This window comes from Diplotaxodon limnothrissa, linkage group LG4 (assembly GCF_057381915.1).
Source record: "Diplotaxodon limnothrissa isolate DT_005_m linkage group LG4, D_limnothrissa_male_GT1.1, whole genome shotgun sequence".
Classification (NCBI taxonomy): domain Eukaryota; kingdom Metazoa; phylum Chordata; class Actinopteri; order Cichliformes; family Cichlidae; genus Diplotaxodon; species Diplotaxodon limnothrissa.
The window spans coordinates 27070610-27096658 of NC_140599.1; the positions used below are offsets into that span (position 1 = coordinate 27070610).

Consider the following 26049-nt stretch of genomic DNA (forward strand, 5'->3'; position numbering starts at 1 on the left):
TTCAGCACCACTTTAAATAATTACAAGAAAGTAATAATTACTTTTGCTCCTTAAAAGTAAAATATTAAGAAATGAGGGATGGTTCAAGACTTAAAATATATATATACCTTTTGTGCCAATAGATGTTTTAAAGGAGAGTGCCATGTTACTGCCATACTAAATACTTTCCAGAACTCTTTCTAGTAGAACACAGCATTTAAAGCCTGAAGGGTAGAATATACGTCAAACTAACAGTTTGCATGAGAATAAGGGAAAAATCTATATATTTAATCTCCTGACTGTCAACAGCAGCTGGTTCAGACTCATGAACTCAGTTGAAACTAATAAATATGATCTGGTTTAAGTATTAAACAACTGGTAAGCGGCCCAGCAGTCATGCTTTAGTACAAACAGATATTCAGTTCAGATCATGGTTTGTTTGTTGAATAATTGCTAATTCTTTCTGAAAGTTCATCCAGACCTTAGCGACCAGTTTTACCGCTAAGATTAAGATCTGAATACCAGCTTTCAAGAAGCATTGATCTCATAACTCACTTTATGAAATTAGCATGTGTAAAATGAAAAATAAGTAAATAAACATCATGTGAGTATTGTTGATAATCGCATTAGAAAGGTTATCACGAGGCAGCTGGTCGGTTGAACCAGTCAATGATAGTGCTTCACACATGTCTGTAAAGTCTGTACTGTGAACTACAAAAGCTTTTAATTTAGCATAAAGTTAAAAAAAATAAAGGAGATGCAGTGAAACGATAGATAAATAAATAAATAAATAAGACGTGCAGAAGGAATGCTGGGTAAACACGCAGAAAGTGCGAGCAAATGCTTTTGACAGATTTCTTTGTTCCTTAATCCTTAAAGAGTATTTTATTCTGAGCATTCACGACCTTCACAAACAGTGTTTACACTTTTAAAGCCATATTTAAAGGCAGCTTGGATATTTTTCTTTAGTGATGAGACAAATCAGCCTTTCCTCGTGTTCTAACAGCTATTTATTATCATTTAAATAATATATAAACTATGTGGAATATTTTGGTAATGCAAAAAGTGCTGGATTTGAATCTATAACTTGTCTTCAAACAGGTTGTTTTCATCATTTTACACTGCGTTAAGTGAATAGGAGCTGCTTCTGCTTATAAGAAGAAATGCATCTATCAATGAGAAAAGCCTCTGCATATTTTGTCAAATAGCGGTTAGCAGTATTCATGCCGGATTAACACTCGTGTCCCCCAAAAGACATTCAAAGTACTCGCAGTGTTACATGACATGTTGTTGCCGTGTTTCCTTTCTGTTTTGTATTCTCAAGGTAAGACTGCTCTGAATGGTGGGTGGCACTTCGGTTTCCTTACAGGAAGTGCTGACGTTAATGAATGGTAATTTTTCCTCAGAGGAAAGAGTGGGTGACACGAGTTCATTGAATTAACGTGCCAGTTTATTTCGAGACCCCAAAACCTCTGAGCAGAGCTTTAAACCCATCCGTTTGTAACTCTGTAAAACCCTGGTGTGACTGTGACGGGCTGAAAGAGGACATCAAACACACAGATGATGTTTCAGGGCCAGTGCAAGCGGGAGTTGTAGTGTTGTTTATGTTCCCTGAAAGCTGGAATCTAGTGCACCTTGGCTCACAAGCGAAATTAATCGGACCGTGTCAGCAGAGAAGGATGTCTGTTATTTGGATTGTTTGGTATCTTTTCACACATACGCAGAGAGTACACGCAGAGCTTTTCTCTATTTTGAAGCTCAGAGCTTTCTGGGCGCTGCATATCCCTGGGAGAACACTCTGTGAGGGTTTAGCTGTATTTCTTTTTTGTTGATTTGTCCTATAATCGAGACTTTTTTTAAGAGCTCGTTGAGTGGTAGGGATACTTTGAAGCTTCCCCCTGCTTAGAAGTCAGTCTCCTCCAAGGATTTAGCAGTCCACTTTAGCACTTTGTGTGACTGGCATTAATATCTGTGACATATATTGATTGGACAGAGCCTGCTAATTTGCTTTTAAGACAACAAATGTTCAGTGGCTGTTTCAATTCACCTGTAATCAGAAGAAGTGGGAATAAAGCAGTCCTCCTCATTATGTTGTTTTTGCCCTTTGTGGGGCATTATCGAGAACCTTGTGCAGCTGGTTTAAGAAAGGGATTTGATTTATTTGTTTTTAGCCGTTGTGCAATGCTAGCTGGAACCTCTTCGCTTGGATTTGTATCCAGGCGTTCTGAGCTCATAAATTTGCATTGAATCTGCACAGCGGGTGAAGTTGTTCATTGTGTGTTTGCCAGTAATGTGTGAATATAGTTGGGGGGGTTTTTACTTAACTTGCCGTCCAGTTGCATTTTGTTTGGTATCTTAGAGAGCAGAAGCAAACCGTGGATGTCGGAAATAACTAATGTATTTAATTTCCAATTAATCAGTGAAATGAGAGGCTGGTGTTGGTGTGGCGTTGGATTGAATTAGTCGAACTGCTTTTCTTTTTTTTCCGTTTTGCGTGTGCGTCAGAGAGCGAATATGAGAGAAGCACAGGAAAAAATTTACTGGCAGTACAGTTTGCAGTAAATTTATATTGGACAACAAAAAGCTTGAGTGACTGTGAGAATGGCTTTGAAGATGGAGCAAAGGTTATCCTTCTTTTCCAAAAGAATGACAGTACAAATAAAAGAGACTGGCAACTGATAATCTTTGATGGATGAGCGAAGGCAAAAGTCAAGTGCATTTGTGCGTTTGCTTCTTTATTCTCATAAACAAAGACTACAGATAAGCAGCAGGAACACTTTTGCAGTTCAAATAAAAACTGCAAATTAAGTTTTAGACCAGCCAACAGGCACAAGGAACTAAAACATTTTATTTTGCAAATGCTGTGTTTGTCAGAACTTTTTTCCTATTTATCTGGATTATATTTTGCCCTTCCTTGTTTTCTGAAACGATATAAAAACGTGTGAGTCATCCAACTGAGATATTATCCTTTTGTATCAATTCCAAAGGCTTTTTCTCTCAATTAGTACTACTGTTTCCAGAAAACCAAGCCAAAAGTGCTTCATAGTTTCTGTTATGGGAAGAGAAACACATTAGAGGACATTAAGTATAAGGATCATTTTGAGCTACGATAATAATCTGCAGTAACTGCTTCAGTAAACCTCTCTGGTGGTATAAACAGCACTTTAGTCTCTCTTGCTGCATAGTGATTTTTGTCCGTTATGGCTGTGGGTAATTTATGACGTCAAGCCACTGCTGGTATTAACATGTGATTCTTTAATAACAAATCACGGAAGGATTTCTAAGTGACATTTTTCTCCACTCTAACTTTCAGCTGGCCTTACAGTCTTGCAGAGGTTTCAGTAAGTTTACTTTAATTTGAGTCACAACACCATCAGTGTGCGCTGTATGTGAAAAGATGCACATTACAAGCAGAGCTGCAGAGGTGATGAGTCAAGTGACAAGTTTCCTATATGCAGTGACGAGTTGAAATATTCTAGACAAAGCCTTGAGATGAAACGGTTTGATTGAAGCTTCTGCTTTGAGAGAGACAGCGTTTTGCCTACACGCCTCAAGTGGAAGCAACTTTTTAAGGCATTAATGGCAGTGAGCTTGAAGAAAGAAAGGCAGGAGTGCAGAGGAGCTAAGAAGAAGACTTAATCCAGACTGTAAAATAAAGATGTCACATTTTTGTCTAGAGCCAACATGTGGCGTCCTGATGTTTTGCTTCTTCAGGGTACAACCAGTGGTAGTTGTCTCAGTCGTCATGATTTGATGTGTTTTTACATATTAATGGATGAAAGGCATGGCCTTTAGGTGGTAGTTTAGATAAAGCAACTGACATTTTTCAGCCATTTAAATGAAACCTGAGTGAACATTTATAGAGCCTCCCATTGGTTCAGGTTTGAAGCATGACTACTCAAAATCTTACTTTAAAAGAGCTGTTTCGACTGTGGTTTTACTCTGTGGTAACTATTATTGTTAATTATTGTTATCAATAACTTGCAGACTGGATGTTTTAGTAAATTATACTGTATATAATTTTTCAAATTCATTAAGGATGTGGTTCATATTCTGACAATTTGTTTTAGAATGTGAGCCAAATGTGTTTTGCTCACCAAAATCTTTCAGATATTCAAGTAGACTGGATTCAGCCGTATCCCTGTAGTGACAACCGTGCCAAACAAGCTGTGTTGTTGTTTACACGCAGCACCCGTTGAATGACGCTCTTCTGTTAGCAGGTGATGCTAATTTATGCTCTGCATTTTGTCGTGTTTTACAAACGTAGTATTTTCTAGCGCCTTTATGTACTGCTGTGGTTATAAAGTTGCAATGAACTCTAGTTTTCTTCTTCTTCTTCTTTTTTTGTAGTAATCATTTAGGGAATTGAACCTCTCTTAATTCTCTCTAAATCTGATTTCTGGCAACACTGTTGTTTTTTGTCTTTTTAAATGCATCAGCTTCAAAATCCCCACATAGTGAAAGAACCTTTCAGGCTTGGGAAGAATGTTCAAAAATTATGCTATTATGTTGACATGTCCAGTTCATCTGGAATAAAGTCAAATCTGTTCAGTGGACTTTCCCTTTTTCATGCTTTTTGTTAAAGCTCTTGTCCTTGTGAAAAAAAGAGAGCTTCCTCAGAAGCGCCCAAGTTTGACTCACTTCCTCCTTTTGGTCTCTGTCTCTTTCTTTCTTTCATTCTCTGTCTCTCTCTCTCTTTCTGTCTGTCTCAGGTTTGTGGTGCTCCTTTTTAGAGTTTCCTGCTCTTACATGGTAACACAGAGCTGAAGGTAAGGTGGATTTTATTTATTTAATTACTTGAAGCCAAAGTGAGGTTGGTGATGAAATAGCAGTGACATGTTACAGTGAGCTTCCTGTACATGGAAGAAAATGGCAAAGGCAGAACGGCTGACTTGCTTTTACAGTATATTTAAGGTTCACGCCAGGATGTTTGTATATTGAGGTCAAAGTAAAGCTGTTGCTTGGGAGCATTTCACTTTTTCTTGGAGATGAGAACTGAGGTGCTACTGGTTGTCAAACCCTGTTTGCAGCCATGTCTTTAAAGATCTGTTGAACACACTAAAACACCAGTTTGTCCCACTGTCTTCTGACAGCACAGCAAACACTCTTTTAAGCTGCAGCTCCCATTATGTTCAGCATTGGTCTATTTATATGTTTGTGAAATACAGGTTGGTGTAGAAAGAAAGTCCTACACCCACGATGGGTGTCACAGAAAGAGGTGGTAGAAAAGTTTTGTGCTCTTCCTGTCGGCTCCTCCTCCAATCAGCTGATTTGCAGTTTTGGGCTGATGCTCTCTGCTGATTCCTTTACAGATAACATGTGTAGGTTATTCATTTAAAAAGCACTTGACTGTCTTTTCAAAAATCAGTCTTTATGCTTTTTGTGTGCTTGTAGTTTTCTTTCACACAGGCAATCGGAGAATAGTTTCTTGACATTTAACATGCAAAAAATGCTTATAATGCTTTTATTTTATTTTTTTTATAAATTTTGCTTATTTTGAAAATATAGCTGTAAAGGTCAGCAGGTGAACTCTAGGACACAATGAGAACCATAAGAGCACAGGAACAGTAGAATAGGCTTTGTGTCGCCAGATTGTGTCGACAGATTGAGTGGAATTACCTTTTTGACCCTATTTCACCTTGGTCTACAAAGACATATAGTCAGTTAGCAAGCATGCATGTGAGCCCAGCTATTAGGCATTTATGACATCCACATGCACAGGAAAAGGCTTTTGAGTCGGGTTTTTGTTTTGTTTTGTTTCTTAATCAAGTTAATTCATTGTCTAATTGACACATGTTTTCTTGTACAGATGACAAGAGGTCACTTGTGGAAGTCATGGGATATTTTTGTGCATTGAAATGGCTACCGTTATTATGCTTTATCTGTAGCAAAACGCATGTTTTCACATGTTCTTTATGAGGGAGTGCAGACTAACAAGGTAAAAAAAAAAGCTCTTCAATCGGTATAACGTGGACAAGATATGTGACAGAGACATAAGCTACAATGGAACAAAAAAGAGCAATGACAAAGAAGAGGATGAACATTTTTTCCTTTTGTTTTTGTTTTTTTGTTTTTTGATGCAATGTGTAGTATCAATTACATGTACGTGGATATAAAAACTATACATGTACTGTCAAGCAGAACCACTGACACCACAGGCACCTACAAATACACACATGCACACGCAAACACTCACACACATACACCACAAACTTCCCGCGTACTCATATCTCTCAGTCTTTTACTGACAGTGACTGTGCCAGTTTTGAGAAGGGTGAGTGGGTGTGCTGACTGGAAACAAGCAGCAGTGACCCAATACAAAGCCCTCTCAACCAAGCCATAACCCTCAGTGTGGAGTTGTTGGCTCCACAGAGGAGCATGTTTAAGTCCTCAACATGTTCAGTGAAGGAGAAAGCGACCCAAGCGGGCCGGGCAAGTGACCTGGATCTTCAGTCGTAGAAGGAAAACAGAGACATGTGTATTAGTCACTTCGTAAAGCGGACTTAATCAAGGTATAAGAAGATAGAAGTGTTTTAGTCATTTATTTACCATTAAAACTATTTTTATCTGTATGACTGACTCTTTTGGGAAAATGTTAAATACTTCACTTAAGTGATGTTCTTTCCCCAGTACATTTAAAACCTTTGTAAAGCTGCTAAACCCACATTGTATCCCAGCTTACGTCCGACAAACGCAGCTTGTATCCCCGATATTAAAAAATATCTTTCTCAAGGATTAAAATGATCAGAACAACACTTCTGGAGGCATTCTTCTCGTGCACAATTTTACAGCAGGTTACAAGTGTTTGTGGCGTGTTTTCATGTGTGTGGCAGAAGATGGGAAAAGATGTGCAGAGTAAAATCCATGTAAAATAGCCTGGACTAATTACTACTGCAGCTGAATCCAATTACCACTCGGTGGAAAAAATTATAAATATTAAGTTATAACAAGTTATTTTACATGTGGTGTCTGGGATGTCTTCTGTGCTTTTGCAGAACATTACCAGCTGGGATTAAACACCTGAATTGAAAGATGAATTTTTTCCATAAATGTTTGTAACTTTCTATCTGTGTAATATTACACTATACTTTAAATGGCTTCATAAAGTGGCTTTTATTCCTTTTAATTGTGTCATGCTAGTTAATGAAAGGTTTTTAGGTTTATGCCAAATAAACATGTTGTTTGTATCATTCCTCATACTTTAGCTGGTTTTTTTTCTTCCTTTTTTAAAAACAAAACAAAAACAAAAAAACCCCCAAAACTCACCACCCTTCATATTCTTGACAAGCTATGGTTGTTGTGCTGATTTCTGCAGTCTTTGTAAAGGTGAGACACTTGGCAAATAGTAAAATGAAAGCGAAAGTTTCATAAGTTGATCCGAAGTGACCTGAAATGATCTTTTTCTCACCACTTTACATCCCTTTAGTTACTGTTTTCAGTTTATGTGTAACATATGTTCCCTGCACTCTAATTAAGAATTCTCCCCTTTTTCAGCTTAAGGGTGTTGAAGATGGCGGTGTGGATCCAGGCCCAACAACTGCAAGGAGATGCCCTCCACCAGATGCAATCTCTGTACGGTCAGCACTTTCCAATTGAGGTGCGACATTATCTGTCCCAGTGGATAGAGAGCCAGCTCTGGTGAGTTTATTTGATGCACGTGTGACCAGAGAATGTAAAGGATGTTAAAAAAAAAATCCTAATCCTATTTTTGTAACATTTTGATTTGTTCTGTTCAACATCTTACAATTTATCGTGTGTGTTTGTGTGTGTGTGCATGTGTGTGCGTGTGTGTTAGGGATGCCATAGACCTGGAGAACCCACAGGAGGAGTTTAAGGCCAAACGCTTACTGGACAGTCTTATACAAGAGTTGCAGAACAAGGCTGAGCACCAGGTTGGGGAGGATGGTTTCCTTCTTAAAATCAAACTGGGACACTATGCCAACCAGCTCAAGGTGAGGCTTTTATTCGAACGCCGCTGCATTCTTAATATAGTTCCCATTTAGTGCTTGGTTACCTGGCAATAGCTATTAAGCAATAGCTGTTGTGTTTTATTTAGAGTTGCTTGGCTTTGATTTGCAGCGGGTACATGTGTATCAGCTGTGGCTTGTTTGTCAGACCCTGATTTGATCATCTGTGGCTACAGAAATAAGGAATGGAAAGTACTGGTACTCCAAGTACTGGGAATGTCAAAAACAAGGCATTCAAAAGCAACTCTGAATGAATAATAAAAACAAAACGTACTAAATCTCAGTATTACACCTACCCAGACTGTAGCACTGTTTTAAGAAGAGCATAAAATTGTTTACAATGTCACAAAATGATGTGATTGATGTGATTAGAAGTCACAGCTGTTCAGCTTAACTGCCTCCCTTACTGTAGTTCTCAGAAAGAGCACATGTTGCACAAAATGTTTTAAGAACAGGTTGTATCCACTGAGAGGAAAACAACAGGACGGCTCGAGCGAGGGCCTCAGTAGCTAGCCAGCTCTGCTATTTATGATCGAACTCCCTCTTCACAGATCTGTTCTTCTGTTTGTTTTCTCCCCTCCCTGAGACCACGAGGAAAAACAGGGAGAATGGGGCAGGCTGCGCACATCACACTGCAGTCCTGAATTCCTACCACACTGTTTCCCAGTTTATGGCGCTGAGCACACGTGTATTCGTGTAGTTGAGAGTGACATGTTAAATGTGTCACTTGGGTTCCTCTCTTTCCTGCAAAAGTCAAAAAAATGCAGATATATAGCTACTGTGAATGATTTCTCTCTTTCTGTGCGGTATGAAGTGAAAGCAATTCAACTTGAAACTTAATTCCTTCACTTAAAACAGGAAACAACAAGAGTATCACCCGCAGTTTTAAACTGAAACAAGATTTTGTTACACTGTAACAGACAAACCACTTAACTAGGCGTATACTAATGAGTCATGGACCTATATGAAGTGTGCTCATTAACTTAATAGGTTTTGGTGTGTCTGCAGTGTTAGCTCCAGAACCTTTGATTCTACTAAATTGGCGAGCCCTGTGTGCAGAAGCCGCTCTACTCGTCAAGAGCTAACAGGCCTTAACACAGCTCATGTGCTCCTTGTCTTTCAGAGCACGTATGACCGCTGTCCTCTGGAGCTGGTCCGATGTATCAAACACATCCTTTACACAGAGCAGAGGCTCGTCCGAGAGGCTACAAACGTAAGTGGGATTCGTGTTTGTGCATCGAACATGTATAAAAATAAATAATTTCTGAGTGTATATGTGAAAAAGTATTTGCCACATTCCAGTTTGTTACACTTATATTTTCAGATCGTCGAGCCTATTTTAATATTAGACAAAGAAAAATACAAAATCCAGTTTTTTAAATGAAGATTTTATTTATCAAGGGAGTTAACCAAACTCTTCGTGACCCTATGGCAAAATAACCCCACCCCCAGCTTGTAAAATCACGATTTAACTGTGATTAACTGCTTTTTTTTCTTTGGAAAGCTGACACATCTTGCCACAATCTCAAGAAACATGAGAACAGCTGAGAAACAAAGTCATTGAAATCTATCAGCCTGGAAAGGGTCGCAAAGCCATTTCTGAGGCTTTGGGATTCCAGTGAACCACAGTGAGACCCATTATCCACAAATGGAGAAAAATTGGAACAGTGGTGAACCTTCATGGGAAAGGCCGACCTAACAAAGTTACTCGAAGAGCGCTTTGGGACTCATCCATAGGGTTCATATAGGGCCAGGAGCTCACAAAAGAACCAAGTACAACAACTAAAGAGCTGCAGGCCTCGCTTGCCTCAGGGTCAGCGTTCATGATTCAACAATAAGAAAGAGACTGTGCAAAAGTGGCATCCATGGGAGAGTTAGAAAGAGAAAAATTACTGTTGACCAGAAAGAACACAAAGGCTCATCTCACATTTGCCAAAACACACTTTGATGATCCTCAAGACTTTTGGGACTGACGAGACAAAAGTTGAACCGTCATACCGACAGTAAAACATGGTGGTGGTAGTGTGATGGTCTAGGGAAGCTTTGCTGACTTAAATCCATTTAGATTTATGCTTAAAGGCTTCAGTTCAAAGCGAGCAAACCATTCATGCTTTAAAACCCTCTAATGTGGCTGAATTAAAACAATTCTGCAAAGATGAGTGGTCCAGAATTCTTTCAAAGGGATGTGTTTTTTAATTTACTCAGGTTGTCTTTGACTAATATTAAAATTTGTTTAATGATCTGAAATATGTAAGTGTGAAAAGTATGGAAAAACCAAAGAAATCAGAACAGCAGACACACAAACACACCTGTGGCTTCATAGCCCGCAAAACACAAACTACATAATGGTGGCTGATTCGGAAAGTGGATAACTATTCTGTTTCCTGTATTTGTTTATCCTAGAGGATCTCCTGAGTTCATTGTATTCGAACATTATAAATGTGATATCGTACCACAGCCAATACAGTCATGCTTTAAAATGGCCTTGTAAAACCAAACCATTTCTATTTCCCTACTTTAACAATGCAATATACAGGAAAGTCAGATATTTCTCACTTTTATAACTTGCAGTGAGTTATAAAACCATAAAGCCAGCCGTGCGTAAGACATCTTCCTTGAACTCCTGTGGTGAATTGATTTTCAGTCACAACATGCCTTTTCTGTTAGTGGAGTTAATTTTGGCCCGTTCAGTCTGAACCTTTAGGTACAGTAATGCACTTTTTCAAATTGTGGTGACCTTGCACTCTTCCTGAGGATGCAAATACATTTTTTCCTTATCAACCTGCACCGTTGACACTATCCTTGTGTTCCCAGAGAATTTTTACAGTTAAATAGTGCAGGTGCTGGGGTCTAGCCATCAGTCAGTGCATCATGTTAGTTTTGGTTCAGTAGCTGTCTGTCTCTGTTTGCTGGTCTCTCAATCTCATATTTTGTAATTGACAGTCAAACTCTCCAGTGGGTGGAATGATGGACAGCATGTCTCAGAAATACCAACAGATCAACCAGGCTTTTGAGGAGCTTCGCCTGCTGACCCAAGACACTGAGAACGATCTCCGCAAGCTCCAGCACAACCAGGAGTACTTCATCATCCAGTACCAAGAAAGCATGCGCATTCAGGGTGAGACCAGAGGGCTTGCATCTCCTTAGCGCTGCACGACCATAATGACAGAATCAGTGTTTGTACTAATGCAGTTTTCACAAACTTAACTTATACCTACTGCAAATACCAAAAAACATATAATTAATGTTTCTAACTGTTGTTAGTCATTTAGATTTGCTGCTGTACCATTTTAATTCCTTGTTGAATCAAGAAACAAACTCTAGTTTATCTACTGTTTGTTTGGTGAGCAACTTGCTTAAAATAGATCTTTTTTTTTTTTCCAATTATGCTGCTCCCTTTTTGGTTAATCAGTCTCACTTAGTCTGTTGTGTGCCACATGTCACTGTTCAAATTAAATATAAAAGATAATTCTTCATACAGCTATCTGAATTTTGTGTTGAGACATGTAGATTAACAGCGGGAAACTGACAGCTTCTGTAACACTACAGATTTTTCACGAGTGCTCCATGTGTCAGACAGAAAGCATCGATCTTTTTTAATATCTGAGCTATGCAGGAGGGGGAGGAGGGGGTTTTCCTGAGTAAATCATTATTCCTCGGATGGGACATGAATATTGCATGTGCACAGGTTAGAAATTGTTACTGCTTCTCTTCTACTCCCTCTGTCTTTAACTTGTCTCCCATCTTCAGCTCAACTGGCCAGCCTGGCCACACTGCCCCCTGCTGACCGCCAGCTACGAGAGCCTGCCCTTCTGAGCAAGAAAAACACTGTGGAGGCATGGCTGACGAGAGAGGCCAACACACTACAGAAATACAGACTGGTGAGACATACTTGCACTTACTTATTTCGTTCATGTGTGTGTGTGTGTGTGTGTATCAATGTGTAAATTACACTCCATAAAGATAAAATTAACTAGACCACATTGTGGAATGAGATCATATCACTGCAGTGCCAGTGCAGTTGCCAGATTACACCCATCCTTGAACTGGGCCTTGGTTTTGATTTTAAACTGTACAGAAAATCTTGGACAGCTGATAAAATCTCTCCACAGACAGACATATAAACACCTGGCAAAGAGGTTGAAGCCAACTTTGTGGTAGTTGCTGCTACAGCTGTTGTCTCCCAGACATTTTATCATGATGACTGTCACACACATACACACACAAAGCTGGTCCCGCGTTTGCTTTTTGACTTTAAGTAAATAAAGTATGGTATATGTAGGTAACACTACACCCGCAGTGAAATCGGCCATCACTTTGATTTTAGTTACAACCCTGTAAAGTTTTGTGACCGCACCTTGTTTCGAGGCAGTCACATCCAGACGGACATGGAGAATGAGCAACTGTTCTCTGCAGCTTTTGTGGTAGTTGCAAACATTACACTCCCTAAGTTAAGTCTTTACCCCTTTTAAAAGCGTAATAGGAGTAACCCTTGATGCTTTTTTCTGAACTGAGCCATTTCTCTCATATTTCGGGCCTGTTTATAGCATAAAATGACTCAGTTTGCATCAGAATTAAGTGAGCATGGTCTCTGCATATGCAGGTATACTTGGAAAAACTTAGAAACTCTTTTAATAGTCGTCAAACCACATTTTTATTGACATATATACTGAGGTGGCAAAAGTAAGAGTGAGGTAGAGGTCACCAAATGAGGAAAAGAGTCTCTCCATAACCACGGTTTACTTCAATGACGCACAAATTTGTAGCCCACACACAGATTCACAGAAACATTTGACCAAAACTTGGTTCTGGTGAAGTACATGTGTCTTGCTTGCTTGTGTGCAGGACCTGGCAGAGAAGCACCAGAAAACACTGCAGCTGTTGAGGAAGCAGCAGACCATCATTCTGGATGACGAGCTGATCCAGTGGAAGAGACGGCAACAACTGGCAGGCAATGGGGGACCGCCGGAGGGAGGCCTGGACATCCTTCAGTCCTGGTGAGTTGCTTTTTTTTCGCTCTACCTCCCACCAAGATCACAGTAACTAGACTCTCTCACAAGGCAAAAGGTCACAGGTTTAAAAGCTTGCTTTGGAGTGGTCCTGTGTGGGGTTTTTTCAAAGGTTATTGGCAGGCATAGGCTGTCTTACATATTTTCTATTTTTTGCTTTAACCCACCGTCAGGGATCCCTGGCTGTGAGCCCTTTACATTTTTAAAGGCCTCACTTATTCAGCCAGATCTGAAAGTTTTAGTAGTGTCAGCTACTTAAATTCTGTCTAATATAGCTGAGCTCAGCTTTCAGGAGCTCAAATTAAAATAAGTAATGGTGAAATATAATATTTCTGGCACTGGTCGTGTTGATCTTCAAGTGTTATTCTTACTTGTGTGTCTTTCTTGTGGATGCGTGGCTGGATTGGTGCCAGGTGTGAGAAGCTCGCGGAAACGATTTGGCAAAACAGGCAACAGATTCGGAGGGCCGAGCATCTCAGACAGCAGCTGCCTATCCCTGGACCTATTGAAGAGCTCCTCAACGAACTCAACAGTACTATCACAGATATCATTTCAACACTGGTCACCAGGTGTGTTTGTGTGTTTCAAGTTTTTCTACACATCAAAGGCTGCAGCACCTGGCATGCTTATGTGTTGTCTGCAGGTTTTATGTAGAGCTGTGCAGCTCACTAGGAGTCGGGGGGTTGGGGGGGAATATGTTAGAAATATGTGGAACCACTAATGTGCGCAGCTCTTGTTCGTGTTTGTCTTGCTGTTGGTCCTTAACTCCAGCCGTGAAGAAGACAGTAGCCATTACAGAGCTCTGAAGTGTTAAAAACCATACATATGATCTCTGTCTGCTCAAGTCGGATTTTTAACCAGGCAGCATTAAACGACTACACGGCATGTTTACACTCAGGCTATGTGATATTTTTTGGACTTTATGCAATCACGTCTGCATTTGTTGAATACCCATAAATCTCCACTCTGCATACTCAAATACGAACACTGAGGGAACATCAATGAGGGGTCATAAATGGCACATTAATCTTATCTACAACTTTAATTTATTTTGTGAGTGTAGGCCAGTGTAGGCGGTGGGTGGATCTTTTTTGCACATTGAGGAATTGCCTTTTTTGCACTCAGGTTACTGAGTGCAAAAAGGGCAATGAAAGGGCAGGTCTACTTGTGCAACTGGTATTGTGGTCAATAGAGTGAGAGATGTCATCTATTTGTAAAATGAAATTACTCCCACATTCAAAATTATCCATCAAATAATGTAATTCAATCCACATGCAAAAATTTTGTTAAAGTTTGGGTTTTCTTGTCTCTCTCTTACACTTATTGTGTGAGTGTTAAAGCAAACATGAGAGCTCTTTACCTTGTACTTAAGCTATAATCCTGATGCTGCCGCGGCCTGTTGTGGTAAAGCGAGCTGAGCAGAAGGCAAAGCTTTGCTGGACAGTCTGCTTTCCTTCCCTGACCTATGGCCACAAGCTATTGGTAGTGACACACATAACTTTCCTTCAAGGGGTGTTTGGGCTGCCCTCAGATATGTCAGACATGTCTTCTAGATACCCTCTTTTTGAGGTATTTTGGGCATGCCCCACTAGGAGGGGATCCCAGGGCAAACACAAAACATGCTGTAGAGAGCTGGAACGTAAATGTCTCTGAAGAGGAGGAGGCGGTGGCTGAAGGGAGGGGTGTCTTAGCATCTCTGCTTAGATTAGATTACTGCAACCAGTTAAATAGTGAAAAGTGAATAGGTGGATGGACTGTTCTATGGTATCCGATAATGCAATAGTGTGGAGGTACATTAATACACATAGCACTGGTAACTGTAGACATCAATAATCCACCATCAATACCTCTTTTCTCAGGGTAGCCCTTGCACAATTTAAGCTGCATAGCTGTTACCAATATCAGATATTACAATAACCTCGATCCATAGTGCTAGAGTCTGGGTGGTAAAGGGAATTTTCCATTATGGACTTTGGCTAACTGCCCCCAATAATGACTCCCACACTCCCACATAGACAAGTACACTGTACACTGTATTAAACTGCATAAACAAAAGTCAAAAAGTGGGGTTTCAGTTACTGTAACCTATGGGGATTATACCTTAAAAGTTAGATTAAATTTAGGATTTGACTTTATGTAATACAGAATAATGAGTGTGAAAGCAATGCACTGAGCATTTGCGTTTTAGATTTCATGAAATACGTACGAACCCAGAGACAAAGAATGCAACTATACAGATATGCAGAAACAAAAAGCATACAGTGTTCGAGAGCTTAAAGGGAAGGAAGTGCACAGGGAACTTGTTTTAGTCCATTAGTTTAAGCCCCAAATGCACATATGCCAGTATCTTTTAGTCATCCAGCATCTCTGAACAAGAAGTATTCTGAAGTTTGTGACAGTGTCCTCTCTCGCTTTCCTAGTAGATTCCCTGCAGGGACCCATAACCCACTAAGAAGTCATGTCATTGTCACAACGATTTTTGACTGGCCACAGACAAGTCTGAAACAAGACAGTAATGCACAGCTATCAAGCACAATATAAATGCAGATTATGTTTCCTCCTATCTTTACTCCCTAGGAGCCCCGGGAGGTTTCACACTGGCAATTGCAAAGTGCGGTCTTCTCATAACCACTTAGTTCAGCAGTATTTGTTTGCTTTCAAGCTTCCTCTGAGCCTGCAGGATTAATCATTACGCTGATTCTGCTGTTATCTCACTTCTTGGTCTCTTTAATGTTAATGTGGAAATCAGAAAACGGCTACACCGCCATACAAAAGAAGCACCAACTCTTTAAGAAGAAAGTAATTGTTAACCCTGTCGGTTAACTTGAAAGCGATTACTTACATGACCTTCAAATAGTGCGCAAGGCAGCAATAAAGGTCATTTTGAAAGGTTAATGTTCTCAAGCCTGCAGGTCATTAGAGCATAAAGAGTTTGGAGTTTTTATTAACAAAACAAAACAGTTCGCTGAACATTACCCCATCATTACCCTATCATAAAACATGCTCCATGCTTTATATGCTTAAAACTTTTTCCTTAAACAATTAATGCCGTAGAGTGCACATACATAACAGGTTCTGCTGCAGTGAGGTTACTGATCTCCTAATATTTGTTCAACTCTGCCTTTCACTAAAGTTCACTAAACTACAGCGATACCAGTCTTTCTAGCTTTAGATCATTGACTCGTTTGCATAGTTCGCATGTTCTTCGTCCCTTCTTTTCTCTGCATGCTTAAGTGTTTCTCACAGTTTCCCACAGTCTAAAGATATGCTTGTATAGGGCTGTGCGATATGACCAAAATCTCATATCCCGATATAAGAATTCTATCGTCCGATATAAACGATAATAACGATATAAATCACAAAAAAATAATATTTAACATTTTCTGTAAATTCTGTGAATCTCGGGCAGCTCGACTTGCGTGAAGTGTTTCCAGCTGCACGTCCTTTACCCGGAGTCAAGTGTTTTAACCGATGCACGAAACTATACATTTTTAGACATAAGTTGTAATGCTGTTTTCTTTGTATTTATTACACGGCGTGCTGCGGGTTGCCTGTTCTAACGTTTGAGTCTAAGGTTTATTTTTTAGCACCTGGCGGCTCTTCTTTACTTCTCATCCATAAATAATCTGCTCTTTCACGTGATTCAGTTTATTTTGAAAAGTCTCAACAGGATCTTGAGCTTTATTGTGAAAGGTTTACGTGGAACATAAACAAGCGGACACGCGAAGGTGTTCCCGTCGTTGTTGCTAACGACAACGCATAAAACAGGCGCTTGTCCGTCAGTAGTGTGGTTATTTACATATAAGAGAAAGAGAGAACTTTAAGAAATTAATATAACCACTGCAGTGACCATCAGAACGATGAAAAAATATTGCCGTAAACAGTTTATTTTGCGACACCACGAAACAAACGATAGCGTAAAATGAAACGATAGATGTTTTTATATCATCATCCGATATATATCGTTATATCGAACAGCCCTATGCTTGTAGGTTAACTGGCAGCAGGTGTGGATGTGACTCTTAATGCTTACCGGTCTCTCTGTTAACCCTGTGATGGACTGGCAACCTTTCCAAGGCCTACACTACTTCCTCGCATGTGTCAAAATACGCTGTCTTGGCTATTAAAAACATATTACAAGTTCATGGTCATGCAGCTTAAGTAGGGTGCGTTTGCTTTTAAGTTGCTTCTCAGCTCAAAGTAATCATTAGGTTGTGTTATTGGGCCAATCACACAACAGACAGTAAAAGCAAAAGAATAATTTCATAAGAGACCTGTTGTTGACCTCTATTAGTGGGAACAGTTACAAATAAGGTCATTTTCACCTTGTGAAGTTTCATTTTTAGGACAGAGTTTGCAACATTCAACACCAAATACTTTTAACATGTTTTACATCATAAATCATTCATGCTGTCTTTTTTTATGCTTTAAGCCTGTTTTATCTTTTATTGAAACAGTTTCAGTGAGTAGACTATAAGCTTAGTTATAGGACAAGTGACTTTTTAGTGCACATTCTCAAAGTTGTCAGTCTTCTTTCTACAGAACGAAAGCAAAAAGCTTAAAAAATCCACAGTTGAAAATTGTGTACATAACCTGCACAACTGGAATGGAAAGTTAACTGTTTCCTAAACAATTGTTTCAGTTGAAGCTGCAAATACTCAGCAACAATTTAAGACCGAAGTAGAGCTTATAATCTGCAATAACCTGTGCAGCTGTACTAAAGTTCACTAAACAACAATGATACTGATCTATTTTGCTTTTGCTTGGAACAGATGGAATTTGACACTGACATATTTGCAAACCCCAAGATTTCCTCACGTACACTGTTGGTTGTTCATGTGACACTGATACATACTACCAGAGCTGTTATTTGACAACCCGTTAATTAAATGGACGGGTGGTTGGATGTCGCTTTAAGATGTGCATATAGTGGCAGTAGGTATCTGATGATAAAGACATTTGTCACACTCTAACTGTCACTCTTCTATCCACAGCACATTCATCATTGAGAAACAACCTCCACAGGTCCTTAAAACCCAAACTAAGTTTGCCGCTACAGTGCGCCTTCTAGTGGGAGGCAAGCTGAACGTACACATGAATCCCCCACAAGTCAAAGCTACCATCATCAGTGAACAGCAAGCCAAGGCCCTCTTGAAAAATGAAAACACAAGAAAGTAAGTTTGGTGCATTGGTGCAAATGGACTAGTGCTTTTCTGCTGGTCACTCAAAGAGCTTTATACAACATGCTTCATTCACCCATTCATACAGCATATACATACATCCCCTTTTTTTTAAACGCTCAACTTTTCGCATTCCATCTTCCTTGACAGAGAGAGAGATAACACTGCAATAAGTTACCATAGCGCAATTAAGATAAGCGGTTTGGTTTTCTTCCGAGATTACGAGATCCCATGGTGAACTCTGGCCTAGTGTGTTCCGAGACCTCACCACAGAAACATGGCTGGAACTTGAACAATGTCTAAGAGGAATCTATGGTGTGGACACAGAATCCGCATTTAGCCTGTTCCACAGCCTCGTTCCACATTCCTCCTAACTAATAGAAACCTTACAAGACTGTAGGTCTGCCAGGCAGCTAGTGGGAAAGTGGCTGAGCGGCTACATCTTAGCAAAATCTACAGAGCAAATCTACATACATCTGCTGCGTCTCATCTAAACCACTTGTCGAGAGACTTCTGCCACAACGTCTCGCTCAAAAGCATGTGACTAAAGAGGGACGCCACATGAAGTGTAGTCTAGTAATGCTAAGCGTTTTGTACCGTAACTGCATTTAACAAACCAATTCAACAAACCAGCAGTGTGCGCATGTCAGTAATTTAGTATGTAGGCAGTGTCTGAGGAAGTGAGTAGTGAATGAATGTAAAACCAAAAAGCACGACATAGCTCCGCCGGTTAGTGAGGAAATCGAAGAGATAGAAAGTGAGCAAGATGGTCTTGCTAGGCAGCTTAATAGTCTCCTGAGCCCAACTTGCTCAGGTGTGGTTTCTATCCAGGTTGTCTCCACCCACTAATTTCCAGGAAGAAATAAAAACATGCAGGCTACAAGGAAAGACAACAAGAAAACAGCCCTGAACCTGCCATACTTGTGTTTAGTGTTTAGAGAAGACTAATGGTGGTAGTTAAACCTGCCAATTATGCACGCAATACCCCCCCTACACACACACACCTACCAACCACTCCCTCCATACAAAACAAAAAGCTCCTGCTGTGTAAACATGCATTTGTAGATAACATCTAACTTTATTGTCTCTGTGTTTCAGTGATAGCAGTGGTGAAATTCTTAACAATAACTGTGTGATGGAGTACCACCAGACTACGGGCACTCTGAGCGCCCACTTCAGGAACATGGTAAGTATGAGCTATTAGTGAAGATTATTATTTCCATGTAAAAAATAAAAATAAAAAAAAACCATAAAGCTGAAGTAGTATTGCCATTGTTCCTTCTATACAAAAAGTCTCTTAACATTTAATCTAAAATAATAGCGCCTTGCTATTTGCCTTCTTTTGCTGCACTATACCCGAAACAGGTAAATATGTGATTGTCTTGGGTTTATACAGGAGAGTTGCTCAGCCGCTTATATAAGGGAAGTAATTGCCAATCATTATGTCCCATATAGCATTTTTTCCCTTGGATTAAAATTGTGAACAGTAGTCCTTTGGAGGATCGGCCTGCAGCTTCAGTGAAGTTCTCTTCGTCACTAATGTTGTTAGCAACAATCTCCAGAGCCCTCCAAGGATTATTCACATATGATCCCGATAATCTGCATGCATGTACTGACTGTGTGTGACGCTTATAAGCCTAACTGCGTAGTTAATACATACCATTTGTTCTTGCACATCATTTATCATGCAGTCTTTAAAGAGGATCAAGCGATCGGACAGACGAGGAGCAGAATCTGTCACAGAAGAGAAATTCACCATTCTGTTTGAGTCCCAGTTTAGTGTTGGAAGCAATGAGCTTGTCTTTCAAGTGAAGGTAAGAGGATGTAGGCAAATTAATGAATAAAAAACACTATACTTTAAATCACACTTAAAAAAAAACTATATATATATATATATATATATATATATATATATATATATATGCATGTGTGTGCGTGCATGCACATGCTGCAAGTAAGAATCTGGCTCGAGTACTCCCACTTGTTCCTTCTGTCTTTTTCCCTGTTGTTTTTATCATGTTTAAAAAAAAATGTATGAAATGCAAGAAATGTTTTATTGTGCTGTAAGTGCATTATTTACTTTTGCAATTTCCTCCTTTCTTTCTCTGAACAGACATTATCACTTCCTGTAGTGGTGATTGTTCATGGTAGCCAAGACAATAATGCCACTGCAACTGTATTGTGGGACAACGCTTTTGCAGAGCCGGTACGTAAATGTTTCAGAGATATTGCATGCAATGCAAACCTTCCTGGAACAAGCATTAAATAATTATTCAGCTTAGTGATATTTTTGTATCCTAATGCAGAAGTACTGCGTTAACTGAGAAAGGCCTTGAATCAAATATTTCTGAAGTGTGCACATGTTTAAATAGTTTAGCTCTTACAAAATAATTGCTAGTTCTTTAGATGTAATGTAACACGTGCAGCCCGGAACTGAAACACAAATGCATGTTTAAATCTGTTTTAAATTTAGGTTTTTAATGCAATTATTAAATATTAAATTTTTTTTTCTTTAAAAAAAAAATGTTTATGCAAAGGCATAACGTGTGTGTCACTTATATTTTGTGTCTGTGTGATGTGAGTGAAAATTCTTTGCCGTTTTCTTCGTGTGTTGCAGGGCCGGGTGCCTTTCCTCGTGCCAGATAAGGTGCTTTGGCCTCAGCTGTGTGAGGTCATCAACATGAAGTACAAGGCAGAGGTGCAAAGTAATCGAGGTCTGTCGGAGGAGAACTTGGTATTTCTGGCTCAAAAAGCCTTCAGCAGCTCCAGCAACAACCCTGATGACTACCGGAGCATGACTATGACCTGGTCACAGTTTAACAGGGTTAGAAACGGCCTCTTTCTTACTCATGATCCTGTTCGTCTCTATACATGCACACAGCTTTTATGAAGAGTATTCCATATATCTGTTTTAGCTTGAAAGTATAGATTTCTGTCGTGCTGCACTTCATGCATTTTTAAAACGCCTGCAGGCAAAGTTCAGTTAGTCATTTGAACCACATACTTGTTCTTCATGAAAGGATTTACTATTGCGCTGTTATTCATACATAGAAATATTTCTTGCTCCATTTGCAGCAGTTCAAGGGGTTTAATAAATTTATCTCTGATATAACTGAACCTCTGAAAATGAGCGACTATATATCAAAATTGCTGTACTTCCTAATTAGTTAATGCAATATGTTTTGTTAAACTCCTTTAATTCAACATGAAAGACTTCAGTCAAATCTTGATTGTTTTATCTAAAACCTACTGTGCTGGTGCACAGTGGTAATATGACAAAAATTGTGTCATTGTCCAAATACTTACCCACCTAAGTGTAGGTCGGTTTAATGGGCTTGTTTATCCGCACAGGAAAAAAAAATGCTGAAAGCCTCATTTTCTGCTTCTAAGTAGCTTGTGATTCAGAAAATGCACTCAGATTCACCACAGGCCACGGGTCTTATTAGATTACAGGAACATTAAGTTTTAATCACTCCAGAGATGTAAGTATAGGTTATAGAAATATGCAGAACTTTACCCAGAGACGTGTACAGCTGCACAAATTTTAAAATCATAAAGAGAACTGTGATTACTGTCAGCGGTTGAGATTTTCATTATTATAGACTGAATTGGGTCATCTAAAAACATTTTAACAGTTGTCAGTTCAGTCTGGGGTTTTTTTTTTGTTTGTTTGTTTTTCATGTGTTTTTTAAAAAAAATTTCCCCAAACTATGCCCCTTTACAGGAAAGCTTGCCAGGGAGGAACTTCACATTTTGGCAGTGGTTTGATGGTGTGATGGAACTCACAAAAAAGCATCTGAAACCACACTGGAATGATGGGTAAGGAAACTGCTGAGGGTTTTTGTTCAGTTTCAAAAGATTCAAAATGAGGAGGGACAAGAACGAGGCACAATTTATATTTTATTTTTTTAATTTTTTTTTATTAATGTCTCTCTTCCTCTATTTTTAGAGCCATCCTGGGCTTTGTGAACAAGCAGCAAGCTCAGGATATGCTCATGTCTAAACCCAACGGTACCTTCCTCCTGCGCTTTAGTGATTCTGAAATTGGAGGAATTACAATTGCCTGGGTGGCAGAAAATCCTAACAAAGCAGGTAAAGCATGCAAAACACAAAATTTCTCCATTTTTGTTTTTTAAACCACACCGTTCATCAGACGGGCCTCTTTCTAACAAGCACAGAAGCCACAGAGAAATAAAGGAATCCCATTCAGTTTTTCTTTTGTTGCTGTTTTTTTTCGCAGGTGAAAGAATGGTTTGGAACCTTATGCCCTACACAACCAAAGACTTTACCATTCGCTCTCTGGCTGACCGCATTAGTGATCTCAACCACCTTCTATTCCTCTACCCTGACAGACCCAAGGATGAGGTTTTCTCCAAATACTACACTCCGCCTCTCTGTAAGCGTCCTTCTGAGCACACTGTTACTTTCAAATTTGAATCTCACAGCTGCGAAGCCTTCATTACTGAATGATGATCACATCGAGCCATTACTTATTCTGTCTGCCTGTGCTTGTCTGTTTCAAAGCTAAAGCAGTTGACGGTTACGTGAAACCACAGATCAAACAAGTTGTGCCTGAGTAAGTGTCCGGCTTCCTGTTCTCTCTTTTTCTCGTGTCCTTCCATCACCGTTTCCTCTCCATTCTTTTCTCGTTGTCATCCACCCAGCATTTTATTCTGTAAAGCACAATTTAGAGTTAATCACAAAATACTGGGCCATGAATTCAGATCAGCTATTAGCTAGCTGTTACAGTTGGAGGAGGCCAATTAAGCGCGGCCTGGGTTCCTGCGCGAGCTCGTCTTCCGCTGATCATAAGAGTTAGGCTTGTTAGTTAGCAAGGCACGCTCCCTGCCTTTCTCCACAGTTGGTTCACCTGCAGATATGGAAAACGGCCATAATGATACAAGAAGGCCTGAAAATCATGCTGAGGATCGTTGCTTAGGCAACTACTGAACACAGGCTCATGGGGGGTTGTTGTTTTCTTTTCTCTTTTTTTTCCTTGTGTCTATGTGTAGATACATTCAGAGATGTATATGTACTTTGTTCATTACCAAAATGTGGTGTTTTGGTTGTTTTCAGGTTTGCCACAGCCAATCCAGACCCAGCAAGTGGGAATCCAACTTACATGGATCAAGGTGCCTCTCCAGCACCTGTCAGTCACCCTCACGCCTATGGCATATATCCAGCTATGTGAGTTTACAACATTTTTCCGTGTCCCAATTTTGTGCGTGCAAGGAGTTTCTTGTATCTCCTGCTGTTTGATTGCCGTTATGCCGAAAGCTTGTGTGAGTGGCCTCTATCTATTTCCTGTGGCAGGGCTGACTCTATGTTGGATGCAGATGGAGACTTTGACCTAGATGACACCATGGACGTAGCGAGGCATGTAGAAGAGCTTCTCCGGCGGCCTGTAGAGAGCCAGTGGAGTGGCCAGCAGTCGTGACCTTTGACCGTTTAACTCGCAACAAAACCAAATGAGCCCTGCCCAGCAACTTGCCCTACTCACATCGACATGGTTTAATTCCATTGGTCTCTCTCATTTTTTTTCAGATTGTTATAATGTGAAATGTTCATAATGGTTGTGATTTTTTTTTTTTTTTTTTTTTTGCTTTCCAGCATGAAAACATGCATGCCAGTGACTTCATATTGTTTTTATTTGTGTAATCAGTGTTTGTAAAAGAAAGTATAATGCAAAACCTCTAATGTTACAATGTTATGAAAAAGAAGTAATGGTCACTCACATAGTGCATGCATTTTCAATTGATTTTAAACTGATTTTTTTTTTAAAATATGCTACTGTATGAAGTTATTTTAGAAGTTGAATGTTTTTATTTTATATTTTCTTCTTTGTAAATGGGTTATTAGTATTTTATTAGTGACATTGAACTTGCCCTTTGACAAAAAAAAGAAAGAAAAAAGAGAAACTTTGATGAAAAGTTTTGATTTTGCTCCCAACAACATAATCCGAGTCACTGCTCTGGAGAGTTTTTTTTTCAAACCCATATACACTAACCTAAAGGCAGAGTGACTCTTTGCTCACTGACAGCACACACGCTTCAAAGATACACATGCACAAATTTAAGGTGTATTTGTTTCTGATTTGTTCACCAGCTGAAAGGAGGGGAGAATTATGTACCTCCCTTGCTCTCACAGGGCTACTTTTTCTTCTGTTTGTACCTGAAATGCAAATCTGAGCATCTACCCAGTGCTGCCTGCTTGTCCTCTCAGGTCCCTCTGTGCCCCTCATCAGTGCTACCTCGCATTATTCCACTGACAGTCTCTGTTAATGATTCTCTTGTTGTTTTCTGCACCACATTCTCACCAGTAGGTACGGTCAGAAGTTTTTCTTCTTTTAATCTGCATTATTTTTTGTGAAGACGATCCCTTGCTGCACAGGCTAACTCTGTTGGCTGTTTTTATGCTTGAAACTGCTCACCTGGAAAACACCGGAATCATGAAGTGTCACGTCTGATTGTTAATGCCTGAATATTTGAGGCTGTTCTGCTCCCTTGTGACTTTTCTGCCTTTCAGTGCATATATATATATATATAATTTTTTTTCTTTGCATCTATGAACGAGTGCAGACTTCGAATGCTTGCACATACTCACAAGCTGCTGGGTCATGTTTAGGATTCTAGGATGTTGAACTGTGTCAGTCTGTTTCTTTACCTGACTTTTGATTTCCCCCACCCGTCCACACACACATAAAAAAATAATTGTCTTGCATCTCAGGAATGAATCACTTTGCTTAACTGATGTATAAGCCAAAAAGAAGAGATCTATGTATACGAAATATATGAATTTATTTTCTCTATCTTAATTGTATTTTATTATTATTATTATTATTATTATTGTTTCACTGGCACTCCCAAATTGAATGTAACCTTTTGCATGACCGTACAATACTCTCTCCGTCAGATAAGAAGTCCCCCGTTGACCATAAGTAGCAACTGAAAAAGGATGCACGGCAACTGGAAATTAAAGGTGTAGTTCTGTGTTTGTCCAGTAAACACAACAGTATTTGAAATATTTCTTTTCCTTTTTTTAAAAAAAACAAAACTTTTTCTTTTGCCTCACTTTCTTTCCTGTTTTAGAAATCTCAAGCTACATGGACAGTCTTGTGCTATGTCTCTCATTATCATCACTTCTGAGCTTTGTTTCACTGTAGTCTGTGTATTTTTTAACGATATAGATGGCGCTGTGTGCTGTTTTATGTACGTACCCTGTTTGTGGTTTGGGTTTATGACTTGGAAGTTTTCCAAGCGAAAAAGCTGTTGGGTTGAAAAGAAGGAAATAAAGTTTTATAAATAATTTGAATTCAATCTGTAGGAATACTTTGAATTTTAAATGTCTTGTGCTAAATATGTTTTGTATGTGCAAATATACAGAGTAAAACAAGTAATATGTAATAATATGCAGTACAACATGATATCAAAGTGATGGACTAACCGATATTCGATGAGGCCTTCCATATGGAGAAAACAAATCAAAGTAATTTATGCCAGATTAAGAATGTGAGCTGAAGTCATCGCCAAAGAATCTTGATTCTTGACATTGAATTAAACGACTAAAAAACTGTACTTTAAAAGTACATGCCTAGCTATTTGCATGAATATATTGACTATTGCACAAAGCATACCACTGTGATTTAAAGTTTTACACGTTTCTCCGCCAGGCAGTTGTTTCCTACCATAAATTATAATTCACCCACACTGCCTGTGAAGCTTTTGAATGATGTTAAGCTGTTTTCCAACGGTGTTAACAGGCTTGCAAACTGGAGCATGGAGAATTCAAAATGCTTTTCATATTGCACAATGAAAAAATACGTGGCATTGGGCCAACGATAAATACAATTAAAAACATGAGATTCACATTCAGTTATTTTGAATGATCAACTCTAAATAGTATAGAAACGGAAAG

The 26049-nt window shown here is 39.3% G+C and overlaps 1 protein-coding gene across 2 annotated transcripts in view; it reads left to right on the forward strand.

Annotated features, from left to right (window-relative positions):
• Positions 1–23704, forward strand: part of stat5a (signal transducer and activator of transcription 5a) — a 50859-nt gene extending 27155 nt beyond the window's left edge. Inside the window, exons 2-20 of one of the 2 annotated variants that reach the window (XM_085351781.1) lie at positions 4692–4748; positions 7474–7617; positions 7775–7931; positions 9070–9159; positions 10890–11064; positions 11697–11827; positions 12792–12943; positions 13369–13524; positions 17950–18129; positions 19234–19321; positions 19827–19949; positions 20249–20341; positions 20753–20959; positions 21860–21954; positions 22085–22227; positions 22376–22531; positions 22660–22711; positions 23212–23322; positions 23449–23704. In XM_085351781.1, the coding sequence (XP_085207907.1) occupies positions 7490–7617; positions 7775–7931; positions 9070–9159; positions 10890–11064; positions 11697–11827; positions 12792–12943; positions 13369–13524; positions 17950–18129; positions 19234–19321; positions 19827–19949; positions 20249–20341; positions 20753–20959; positions 21860–21954; positions 22085–22227; positions 22376–22531; positions 22660–22711; positions 23212–23322; positions 23449–23572 (2361 nt within the window). In that variant the 5' untranslated portion in view covers positions 4692–4748; positions 7474–7489 and the 3' untranslated portion in view covers positions 23573–23704. The remainder of the gene's footprint in view (positions 1–4691; positions 4749–7473; positions 7618–7774; positions 7932–9069; positions 9160–10889; positions 11065–11696; positions 11828–12791; positions 12944–13368; positions 13525–17949; positions 18130–19233; positions 19322–19826; positions 19950–20248; positions 20342–20752; positions 20960–21859; positions 21955–22084; positions 22228–22375; positions 22532–22659; positions 22712–23211; positions 23323–23448) is intronic. The other variant, XM_085351779.1, reaches the window with a different exon arrangement.
• The last annotated feature ends 2345 nt before the right edge of the window (positions 23705–26049 follow it).